Raw genomic sequence first — 12,447 nt, forward strand, 5'->3', positions numbered from 1 at the left:
TGTTTAACAACTCGTATGTACTGTTTATGCACAACGTTTCTCTATATGGCTGAAATATTGCCGAGGTGACGTTAAATGTTAACTCTCACTCACTCATCCGTAGTGATTGGTCTATCCTATTATCTGAAGCAATATGTTCGTATCTGAGGATAATTTCAAGGTAACTATGTACTTCGATAATATGAGTCAATACATCACTGATTTGTGATGAATTAGCATAATGTAGTATGAGCGTATGTGTATTTAAGTCAGCTGAAACTGAAAGTCAGCTAATGCCTACTCAGCGCATAAACTTGTTCGTAGCACAGGTAAACTGTGGCGCATAAAGGGTTGCGCAAAAGAGAGAAAAACGACCAGTCTTCCTATATGCGAGAGAAGGGGAGTTAACTCTAAATATACTTGTTGAACCACATGTCCGCCATATGGAATACTTGCGTCGAGTTACATCCCTTGCTTTCATTCACCCCTGCATCAGAAGTGTTTTTTTTAAATAAATGTTACGAAAATTCTAACAAATACGACGGCAGATAAGATAAATAATCCGCAACAGTTTAATGGTAAAATTAGGCAATATGATATTTCTTTTCAATTTCTGCTTATTCTTGTTACTTCACTTCGTTGAGGTTGGGAATCTGAGATTACAACCCAGTGAGGAAATGGGTGTCTACCTTTGATGGTGGCGATATTATATTCTGACATTAAAAATATTTTTCGAACCGAAGCGAGGAAGTACGTTGCCACACCTTTGCTCGCTTTGCTCGCATATAGGAAGACTGGTAATTTTCTCTCTGTTGCGCAACCCTATTAACGCTACAGTTTGCCTGTGTTTGTAGACATTAAATTAATATGTAGGTCAGTCAGAAGGCTATAACGCAAAGAAGGAACAACATGAAGTAAGCCGAAAGCCCATTGGTCAGAACATTCGCTGGTTTCCCGTTGATCTGAGCCAGGCCGTTGACTGATTGGTTGGTTATAAATAGCGACTGGACATCACAGCTGCTGTAGGGTTCCAGGAGGATGAAGGAACGTATCGTGCACAGACCCAGGTAATGACGATACACGTGATACAGAACGTGATACTCAACTGTGTGCCTTTTGGTCTGTGCATCTAAAGTCTCCTCTGTGTGCTGAGTGAGTGAGTGAGTATGGATTTACGCCGCCTCTAGCAATATTCCATCAATATCAGGACGAGTGACAGTGAAGTGGTAAAACACAGTCAGCTTTATTACGGGAGGTAAAACAACAGAAGCTGGGCTAAAGGATTCTCAGTGTTCCACTTCTTGGACTAGAGCAACACACAGTAAGTGGGGTCACGCAGTGTCTGTGTCAAGTGAATGGGTTCTTTTAACAAAACTAATTTGTTGAATTAAATACTGGAGTGTAGGCATCGCTCACACTCAACAATTGTTCACCGAATGCTCCGTGAATTTATCAAAAACATGTCTTCCTACTTCTTATGTGATTGGTTGTATGAATTGAAGCAGTAACAAATAAAAATATTCTGTCTCTGAAAAACATTCTGCGTCAACAGTCCTTGGTGTCTCGTACACGGGTTTATTACCCACGTGGTCAACGTATGGGTAGTTGCATACTAATCTCGTACGTCACACGAGTGTCGTATCGCGTTGACCTGTGTCGTAACAACTTGACCTGAAATTCTAACGATTTGATTGGATAACCGATGACCTCTCAATTAGGTCACATTCTGACGTAACTATATTTTCACTCATAACAAACACGTGAATCCATTCATTCTACAACTTAATGCATTGTGGGAATGTAAACATCGCGAACGTTGCCGTGTCGCTGTTTAATTGTGAGTCGAACTGAGACATTATACCCGTCGAAAAACGTAAACGCATTGTTTCCACCAGTGATGTTAGCCGAATGAAGCAACTGCAAACCAAGAAACGGGGTGCTACGGAGTAGTTTACTGTAGGAGGTTGTACGAGGCGATGACAACTGACATGCATCGTGACGTCGGTTACCAAGGCAGTGACGTCATTACAGTGACGTCATGCAAATATTGCACTACAGTACAAAACTCTTCCGCAACCTCTTTATGAAACCGGTTTCGGTTTGAAACCAAAATATTAACAAAAATACGCTATTTTGTCAATTTAATGCATGTAAGACGTGGGTAATAAATAAAATACCACACTCGGTCTCATTACATACGAATTATACGAAACGAGTGTCCTTCCTATGGTATCTGACCGAGCGAAAGGTCTCATTACATACGAATTATACGAAACTCGTGACCTTCCTATGTTATCTGACCTCGCTTTCGCTCGGTCAGATACCATAGGAAGGACCCGAGTTTCGTATAATTCGTATGTAATGAGACCGAGTGTAGTATTCTCTATGTACGTGCGTGCGTGTTAGTTGAACAGTCGTCGGTATGTCGCTGTACAATGTTCAATAGTATCATACTCATGATTAAATTAAGAAGTACAACCCAATCTTACTTAGACTAATATTGATGTTTATTTCAACATATCAGAACACATCACTGCATGTGTTTTATTGATGGCTGTTTTGGACGGAGTGTCAGTTGAACACATGTGTTCCATCTTGAGGCAATGTTAGCAGGTAACACTCCGATGACGTCTACGAGCACAGATATGGTATATAACAACTACGAATACCGACTTCGAATCAATACCTAGCAGATCCTGGCATCTAAGGGACGATAATCTTCACGGTGACTTGCAGCCCCTTTGACAAATGAGTTATTTCACATGTCCACATTCAACATATGATATGGCGGAGAGATATTTCAGAGTCAAAGTATCCAACATTCAGGTATCGCCTTACAGAACAGGACATACTCGGTGTTCATGGAGAGCTATTAACAGAAGAAAAATATGCCTGTGGAGGTTTTGAAAACAGCATTGTAAACGACAAATTTGTAGCCTTCAATAAAGATGTACTCATCCGGTCGATGTAAACGGAACAAAGCTGTGACGTTCTCCGGTGCCTTTGCCCAATAGTTGCTGGATCCGGTGTCCGTGATTGCGTAACTTCCGGTCTCTGTGTACTCGCTGCCTGACCAACTCATTTCGTAGACGGTGTTGTCACTGATGATGTGGACGTTGTCGGTGGTATTGTCAAGCGAGACGATGGCATCCAGGTTCGTGTTACTGGTGAAATAGGGGGCGAGAATGTTTTGAGGTGGCACGCCCGGGGGACAAGCCTCAAATTTGGTGATGTTTGGATAGAGCGAAGAGAAGCATTTGACTTGATTTCCTTAAAAAAACAGACGGAAATATATCATATTACAATGAACAGTGAAAATAGATAAATGCGAAAATGTGGCTTGTTTCGTCAGGTCACACACCTTTATCTGATGTGTTTTCAGTGTTAGGTACGTTTAATTCTTGTCATTGTCATGCCATGCTACCAACTCTTGGGACGGTTGGCTAGCTAAATCCCCGCCCGTGCTATTATTCCTTGAATGGCGACTCTCTCTCTCTCTCTCTCTCTCTCTCTCTCTCTCTCTCTCTCTCTCTCTCTCTCTCTCTGTCTCTCTCTCTCTCTCTCTATCTCTCTCTATCTATCTCTATCTCTCTCTCTCTCTGTCTATCTCTCTCTCTCTATCTCTTTCTGTCTGTCTCTCTCTCTCTCTCACACACACACTCTCTTTCTCTCTCTCACACACAAACATGCAAAGGCATATATAAAAAGAAGATATAATGTCATGCTACGTGTTTAAACAGTCCATGGGTGGGCACCCATCAGTGATAATCAGGTGCAGTTCCCCAATGTCACCTGTCCCATATGTCTCTAGTATACCCCCAGGTGAACACGTGCGTTTGTCACCTTCATATTACTATTTCATAGTGTTTCATAAACACATGTCTGTGAAAATAACCGGAATCTTAGGATGGACTCTTAGTAGAAATGTCTGGCTTCTATAACACTTCTGGGCTAGCCATTGTCCTTTGTAGGCTGTCTACCCGATTCGATAACTGTTAATGCAAATCACTCGATTTCATCGGAAACTGTACATTAACCCCACGTGTGTCTAGAAAGCACTCTGAAAACTATCACGACTGGCTGGACATGATTTAATCCCCTTCCGGTACATATCAACCAGTGACCGCAAGAAGTCTTGACACTGACGAATTTGGCATTGTGACTGAACCAAGCTTATCAAACAAATTACTTAATCACGATGCGTTATGGATAAATACACTCAGGTAAACCACACAGCGGAGAAGGTAACAATTGTATGGTGCTGGGGCGTCCATATTGTCGCGGTGCTGGAACACCTGTTCATCATCATCGGGAGAGGTGAGCGCTGTGTTTACCTGTTGTCCGGGTAGCCAACAGGGTATTCTGGTGTCGGATTAACAGAGCGTACATTCGATCTAATTAGACCAAACGTCTATGTATATACACATAAACATTAATTGGGCACCTGGATCCAAGGTCATTTTAAAAAGGTTTGGTCCAAACAAAGACTGGCATACTTCAATGCACATGTAAAGCACGTGCTTCACGCAGTTTCTTAAAAGCTATGGGTCGCATGTTCATGAAGTGGACGGCGTTAGACACATTGGGGTATATATTGGGGCAATACCGTTATCGGAACAGATGTCATTGACGACAGTACTATACATGGCAAGACGTGGACATTCTGTCGCGTCATCAGTGCTAACGCGAACATTGACCACATGGTTAGTAGTCGATTTCCGGGAAAGCTCAGGTGAGCCAGTTCGTCTCGTATCCCATGAAACATGCCCGGGAACCGGCAATGGAGACTGGGAGTCGAGCTCTCCACCAACACCATCGGAAGGAGTTTGCTGGTTGCTGCTCTGAGGGAACGTAGTCCGATGACTGCGTTTGGCAACAAAACTTGAAGACCTGGCGTGGGGTTCATTGGTCTCATGAAAGTCGCCATCATCTACACGTTACCGACGGCCGTTGTCGTGACCAGGAGATGATCCATGCAGCTGAATACTTTGGTATTGGCTCTGTGGTGGTGTTGGGTTGTGTTGGTCCTCGTATAACTGCAAGCTGTATCTCATTACAGTACCTGAGACAATCAATCAACGTTACCAACAGGAAGTACTTGATACTCCCGTCGTGCAATACTTTGATAACCACCTCCATGCCAGTCATCTAATGATGGCAACGCTAGACACATTTACAGAACTACGCCATCAAAACAGTTCCATAGCTCGCAAGGAGCCCCGATATACTAGCAGGACCATCTGGGACGCCAAGGTCAAGCTAGAGATACCGCTGTTCCAGATCTGCAGGGACTGACGCAGGCACTTCATCCGATGCTAGGAAATCGGTTTTCAAAGCACCTATAGCAACATGTAGTGTGTTCGTACTTGTCAAAAAGTGGGTGAAGTTTGATTTATTCTATTGGACAGATCCTTGGACAAATCCTGGGTGGGGGAACAAAATTCATTTCAATTTGGTAAGGTAAATTTACACCAGCATTGAACTGAGAAATACAAAACGTTCTGCAACTTAATCATGAGATGGTTTAACCCCGGATCAGTTGTGAACCGAACTAAAGGTCACATAGGTGTGTGCAGGTACAGACGCACCAACGCTCACAATCAGAGGTAATCTGCGCGAGATTTGAACCGTTGTGTTGTTGTTTGGGCAGCAATATTATAGCTGGACTGGACCAGGCAAACCAGTGATTGTTAATATGAACATCGACACACGTTGCCACTTGGCCTGTCCATCCCAGCACCTCGTAGCACAAACATAGGTTACTGGCCCCGCTTCCTATAATGTCCCGTGAAGATCCGGGTTAGAATTTATCTTCAGTAACCCATGCTTGTCGTAAGAGGCGACTAACGGGATCGGGTGATCAGACTCGCTGACTTGGTTGATACATGTCATCGTATCCTAGTTGCGTAGATCGATGCTCATGCTGTTGATCACTGGATTGTCTGGTCCAGACTCGATTATTTACAGACTGCCGCCATATTGCTGTAATATTGCTGAGTGCGGAGTTAAACTACAAACAACAAACTCCCAACAATTACAACCACTGCGATTTGAACTTACCTTGAACGATGTAGGTGTAACTGTTGGGCCCTTGAAACGCTCCATCCACTTCACCCACTAGACCAGGAAAGATTTCAGTATGATGCTTTGCTTGTATACCCCTAAATTGTATTTGTTGGTCAAAGGCTATGATATCGAAGAGATGGCTGATGTTGTCCTCAAACAGTATGAGACGCATCTCAGACGGGTACAAGATTCCTGATGAGAAGTAGCGAACCTTGAAACAGTCTCTCTGAAATAGATATTGTAATACTTTTTAGTTATATCAAAGTTGAAATTCTTTTTTTTATAAACGCCACACTATATGACGGCGGTCTGTATATGGAAATAGTTTGGACCAGAAACTCCAGTGATTAAATGTTTTGTTTGGTGTTAACGCTACACTCAGCAATATTTCAGCCACATAACGGAGGTCTGTAAATAATCAAGTCTGGACCAGATAATCCAGTGTTTGACGTGATTCCATGATTCGCCTCTTAAGACAAGGGCGGATTACTGATGTTGCTACAGTCAGCAAGCCGGGTCATGTTACTAGGCATCAACTTGGTACACATGAACTAGGGGGGTATCATTTATTTTGAACATTACTTACTTACTTTGTACATAAATTATAGTGTGTGGGGTGGGGTAGGGTGGGGTGGGGGTGTCATTCACATAGTACATGCTTCTCCATAGAAATCATCATAAACTTGGTCTCCGTATGTGGTTAATTAGTTTAAAAAGATAGATGCGAGTAATTGTAGTTCTTTACCAAACTGTATTAACATTGTACATGATTTCAAAGAGCCTCAGTGGTAACGTGCGAAATCAGCGCGGTTATAAGCAAGCGCAAATAAAATGTACATATAATCTCTTCCTATCTCATTTGGACAAAGAAAACTATGATATGGGAAATGCATATGTCAAAAAAACTCCACCTTCGACAAAACAGCAGAAATAATAAGTAATTTTGTCGTCAATGAAAAATCGACAATGACGTGAAAACTTTTACGAGTGCTTGCTTCAATATCAGGATGTGTAGAAAATAGCTTGACTGACTGAGTTCGGTTTTACGCCGCTTTTAGCAATATTCCAGCAACATCACGGCGGGGGACACCAGAAATGGGCTTCACACATTGTGCCCATGTGGGGATTCGAACCCGGGTCTTCGGCGTGACGAGCCAACGCTTTAACCATTAGGCTACCCCACCGCCCCGAAAATAGCTTGAAGAGCAATCGATACTAAGTTGCACCAGTTACCGAGAAAGCTGGGATATTTTGGTTACGATGTAAAATTAAGGTTTCATGTAACATTGCCTAAAATGGCCAGACCACCCAACCATGTCAAGTTGCCTCAAGCAATCAAGCAATACAGGACCCCTTCTAACCCGTGTCCCCACAGAACAAGTGGCGTTCTATGTGGTTGTCGTTGGAATGTGTCAGTAGAACAGCCTTCATTGGGACCCGTTCTCTAACCTGTGTCCCCACAGAACAAGTGGCGTTCTGTGTGGTTGTCGTTGGAATGTGTCAGTAGAACAGCCTTCATTGGGACCCGTTTTCTAACCTGTGTCCCCACAGAACAAGTGGCGTTCTGTGTGGTTGTCGTTGGAATGTGTGAGTAGAACAGTCTTCATTGAGTCCCCTTCAGAACAAGTGGCGTTCTATGTGGTTGTCGTTGGAATGTGTGAGTAGAACAGTCCCCATTGGGGCCCGTTCTCCGACCTGTGTCCCCACAGAACAAGTGGCGTTCTATGTGGTTGTCGTGTGGATTGTCAGTAGAACAGTCTCCATTGGGACCCGTTCTCTCTAACCTGTTTTCATTGATAGTATTTGGCAGAGCAGAGTTGCCGTAAAAATGGTATCAATGTCTAACTGAATTTTGATAGTTCAAAACGGCAACTGACAAATTTTGGACATTTTAAGAAAAAATGGTTAGCATCTTCCACCGGAGCACCACAATTGCAAGCTCTACTCTCTGATAGATTAACACGAAACAGATCTGCATGTAATGAACTACACGAATGTCTTAACTTCGTGTGCAGTATATTTGTCTTTCTTTGATTTAAACGATGATAATGAATTTGTTCATTTTGTTGTAGAGGAGAGAGCATTCCATAAACTTGCAGAATCATAAATAAATGACTTTTGGAGAATTGAGGTGCGAAATTTAGGAACAGCCAAATCTGATTTGTTACGCAAGTTGTATCCGGAAATGGTTTCAGTAAAAGGTGGAAGTAAATCTATCAGGTAATCAGGTAAACTTTCAATGGTAACCAACCAGTTTCACTTGAAGCGAATTTAGGCAATCCGGTTACAATTTTTGCTGCTTCAAGTTGTAACATTTCAAATTTATCACAAATATAGCTAGGGCAATTATCCCAGACCTCAGATGCATATTCTAAAAATAGGCTTAATATACATTTCGTACATACTAGAAAGGATATATCTAGGTAATACGTACTTTAGCGTCCGTAATGAGGAAACAATTTTTGCGGCCTTTTCTATTACAGCAGATACATGATGAGACCATTTTGTATTATCTGAAAAGATGACACCGAGGTGTTTATGTTGATGTACACGTTCCAAATGTTCATTATTGAAAATCAAGTCAGGAACTTGTGGACAATTTCCATTTGTAAAAACATGAATCTGGTCTTGTTTGGGTTAAACTTAACTAACCATTTGTCAGCCCATTCATTCAATTTTGCTAAATCATAGTTAAGAGTAGCTTCTATGGTTCTTACATCTTTTCTTGCAACACCAATTGAAGTGTCGTCGGCAAACAGTCTTGTGACATTTGTTAGAGTTTCAGGTGAACAGTCTTCATTGGGACCCGTTCCCACAGAACAAGTGGCGTTCTGTGTGGTTGTCGTTGGAATGTGTGAGTAGAACAGCCTTCATTGGGACCCGTTTTCAGAACAAAGTGGCGTTCTGTGTGGTTGTCCCCACAGTGTGAGTAAACAGCGTTCATGTGAGGGTTGTCGTTGGAATGTGTGAGTAGAACAGTCTCCATTGGGGCCCGTTCTCTAACCTGTGTCCCCACAGAACAAGTGGCGTTCTATGTGGTTGTCGTGTGGATGTGTCAGTAGAACAGTCTCCATTGGGACCCGTTCTGACCTGTATTAGAACTAATAGAAATATTAACCAGACACTTCGTTTGCATGTTTTACCATTCCAGAAGCTGGAAAGCGACCATGCCAAGTTGTTAAATAATAGCATGTATTCTTTCCGAACATTGAAAAAATAGATGCAGGATATTTCAGGACATCAAGCATATGGAAACAGACGTTATTAATAGCACGCTGAGAATCTGAATAGGCCTCAAAAGCTTTTATCAATAGCAAATATTAACCAACATCTCACAGTACTATGTACGTGATGTATTCAGACTGGTTCCACTTAGTCTCGCAGAACTCCTCCTGGTGTGTGCCCAACTGTTACTGCTTACAGTACTCAGTGTCAGACCAGACAAAAGATGGCTGTAACAGATTCTAACGGAAATAAAATGATTGTTTGCCCCTGTGGCGCGCGTGACAACACAAACGTGGACGGTACTCGGGACGTGAGAATGGTTTCCATTGATCTATATTCACGATTGTTTACGTCCGGTCAGGATCTTTCCGAATTTTAGAAAACAACCTGAAGTAATGATTGTGCTAAACCAACAGCTTGGTGTATTTATATTTTTGCCCTGACAGAAATAATACACTACTGCCCTTTACCTTGATCATATGTATGCACTCCGTAAATACGCAGTTCATACGGGTGTCAGACCTCGCTCCACCTCGAGGTCTATTTGTGTTTCTGTTCCCTGTAGAAGTGGATTGCTTCCTGATGGCCAAAACATCTAAACAGTTTCAGAATCAATTTGTGTATAGATCTTCAATATCGATTTCAAACTCAATAATTCTGTCATCCAACAGGGAAGGCTAGTAAACGCATTAAGCCATGGATGGCAATCTGCAAACTAAAGCTTTACCACAAAAAGTGGTCCTATGGAAATTCCATGGAACAAACATAAAAACACGTGGTAATCTTAATTAAGATCCAATAATGAAGCATACAAATTGATGGATGACAACATCTTGTTTATCGTATCCATAAAGTTGTATGCTTCATTGTTGACTCACCAACTTCTAAATGCAGATCAAGCATTAATTAAGAGTCAGTTGAAATGAGAATTATTTTTTTTCACAAAGAAATCCTATCTGGTGTCTTTAACCGCGGAGCGTTGGGGTAGCCTAGTGGTTAAAGTGTTCGCCCATAACGCCTATGACCTTCGATTACCCTCATGGGTACAATGTTTTAAGCCCATTTTTTGTGTTCCCCGCCGTGATATTGCTGGAATATCGCTAAAAACTGCGTAAAGCCTAATTGACTCACTCACTAGCACTATCAACCGTCCTTGTTAGATTCACGATATCAAAAAGAAAACCTCCAGAACATAATTTTATGTCATTCATTCAATTGTAGGGGTCGAGAGAGGGACAGAGAGGGCGATGTGGGGTGGTTGGAGATGTAGAGACAGAGAGAGAGAGAGAGCAGGGGAGGGGGTTCATTTATGTGCATTTGTGTGCGTGCATGCGTGCATGCGTGCGTGTCTGTGTGTAAAACGGCAAGTTAATACTACTGTCAACGATGATTGTATGTTATAACTTCCTCCACTAACCACGTGGTAGAATCTAGATGTAACAACGTTTTTCTTTAATATCGCGGTAGGTCAGAGTCGAGTCACTGTACATTTGATACCTCTAACAAGTCAAGGGTAAATCAAAGGCTCTCAAACTAATGACACCCACCTCAGAAGTTAAAACCTCATTGATCCATCGCCTTATCAACGGGTCATCGACTGTGCTTGTATGTTACTAATAAAATCCTGTGCGATGGTAATAATAATAATAATGTGTCCATTTATATAGCGCCAAACTCCGCACTAGGTATGCTCATAGCGCTAACAATCAAGGCACAGCACATTATTACCCCGGATAACCCAAGATTCTACCAATGGTACAGTTATATGAACATGGTTATGAGAGAGAAAATATATGAAGGAGGCATCATAGTTACCTTTTCGAAGTATTTCTGTTGTGGTGTGGGAGTCATGATGCTGTTGTAGGTTAGTGATTTGAACGTGTAGCAGATCCCTTTCCTGGACGAAGGGTCAGTCTTGTGGAACTGGAAAGCTTGGCAGGATTGGTCATCAGAGCAAAACCGGGAACACTGCACCGCCGTAAGGAGGCCCAGGCTGGTACCCTGATTCACATTCTGACCATATTCGGACAGGCCGTAGGGCGAGTACCAGTATTGTCTGAAGCCACTGGCACCGTCGGCTCCTTTCGTCACCGTCAACAACAGCACTAACGTTGTTAATAAGCTCAGAGCCGAATTCTGTGACATTGGTGAATCTGGTTTTGATTTCAAGTTTTCAATTAGTTAATCTCGACACTCCTCGTGTTTTATGGGTATGTCAACGCGCGGATATCCTTTGTGGGACGAATGGATGATATTTGTCCGAGTTGTCCCAGTTCTAAGATATTCAAATGTTCAGAAATATCAACTTAAGATGTAAAGACACTGGTTTACGAGTAAATCCTTTTGTATCCATGGAACAAGGGTTGCTCTGAACTTTTGTCAAGTCGACAATAAGCATTTGTTATATTGTTATTTATGATAGTCGGTATTATTCTTCGACGCCAATCATGACACAAGTAAATCCAGGTTCTGTCTCGCAGAAGAAACGACGACAAACGTATTTGTACAGAGGTAAAATGCATCTGAACCACAGACAGATTCCCATTGGTTACCGCTTCAGAGAGACCGGGAACCGTTTTGGCGATGCTGCATTGTCTTAACCGTAAACGAAGAACATAGCTCGAAGAACTGAACCATTCAACATCATCGTTTGATCTCGTTTTAGTGTATGCAATATGCACGAATAATGTATATTAATACCAGCCTTTTCAAAAAGTATTTATAAAACGTAAAACAATTTTGTGTTATTATTTTGTACTATTGGTATGGTTTACTATGGGATGTCCAAATATATTAAGTGGTTCATGTACATGGCGCTTTCTTGCCACTCAAACGACGCAGATTCGGTCACGTGTGATTTCATGCGTATTCCTTGATACAAGTAGATTTCAAGGTCGGTGACATTAACATTGTCGCTCCTTCGCAACCTCTATGTAACAGATCGATTCGATCACCACAGTCACACATACATGGTTTTGCTAGGTACTCATTATGAGCAGCAGCTTAACACAAGGCCGACAATGGGAGTGAGAGGGAAACAAACGACTGTTTATTCAGAGAACAACATAGATATTTCTTGTATTGATTCAGTTTCCCCAACGAAAGTTAAACACTAATTGCAATGAGAGTAATTTTAAGGATAAAACCTAGTCTCTCAAGGGATCGTGGCTTGTGGTT

At 42.1% G+C, this 12,447-nt stretch overlaps 1 protein-coding gene across 1 annotated transcript; it reads right to left on the bottom strand.

The window, feature by feature from the left end:
* Window positions 1-2,658: 2,658 nt before the first annotated feature.
* On the bottom strand, window positions 2,659-11,754 carry LOC124279943. Its single transcript, XM_046715826.1, has 3 exons — window positions 11,086-11,754; window positions 6,040-6,271; window positions 2,659-3,249 (listed from the first exon to the last, which is right to left on the bottom strand). Exons 1-3 carry the CDS (start codon window positions 11,413-11,415, stop codon window positions 2,852-2,854), a joined length of 960 nt encoding a protein of 319 aa, XP_046571782.1. The 5' UTR covers window positions 11,416-11,754; the 3' UTR covers window positions 2,659-2,851.
* Window positions 11,755-12,447: the final 693 nt, after the last annotated feature.

Source organism: Haliotis rubra, unplaced genomic scaffold (genome assembly GCF_003918875.1).
Source record: "Haliotis rubra isolate DU_JTF1 unplaced genomic scaffold, ASM391887v1 Scf107, whole genome shotgun sequence".
Classification (NCBI taxonomy): domain Eukaryota; kingdom Metazoa; phylum Mollusca; class Gastropoda; order Lepetellida; family Haliotidae; genus Haliotis; species Haliotis rubra.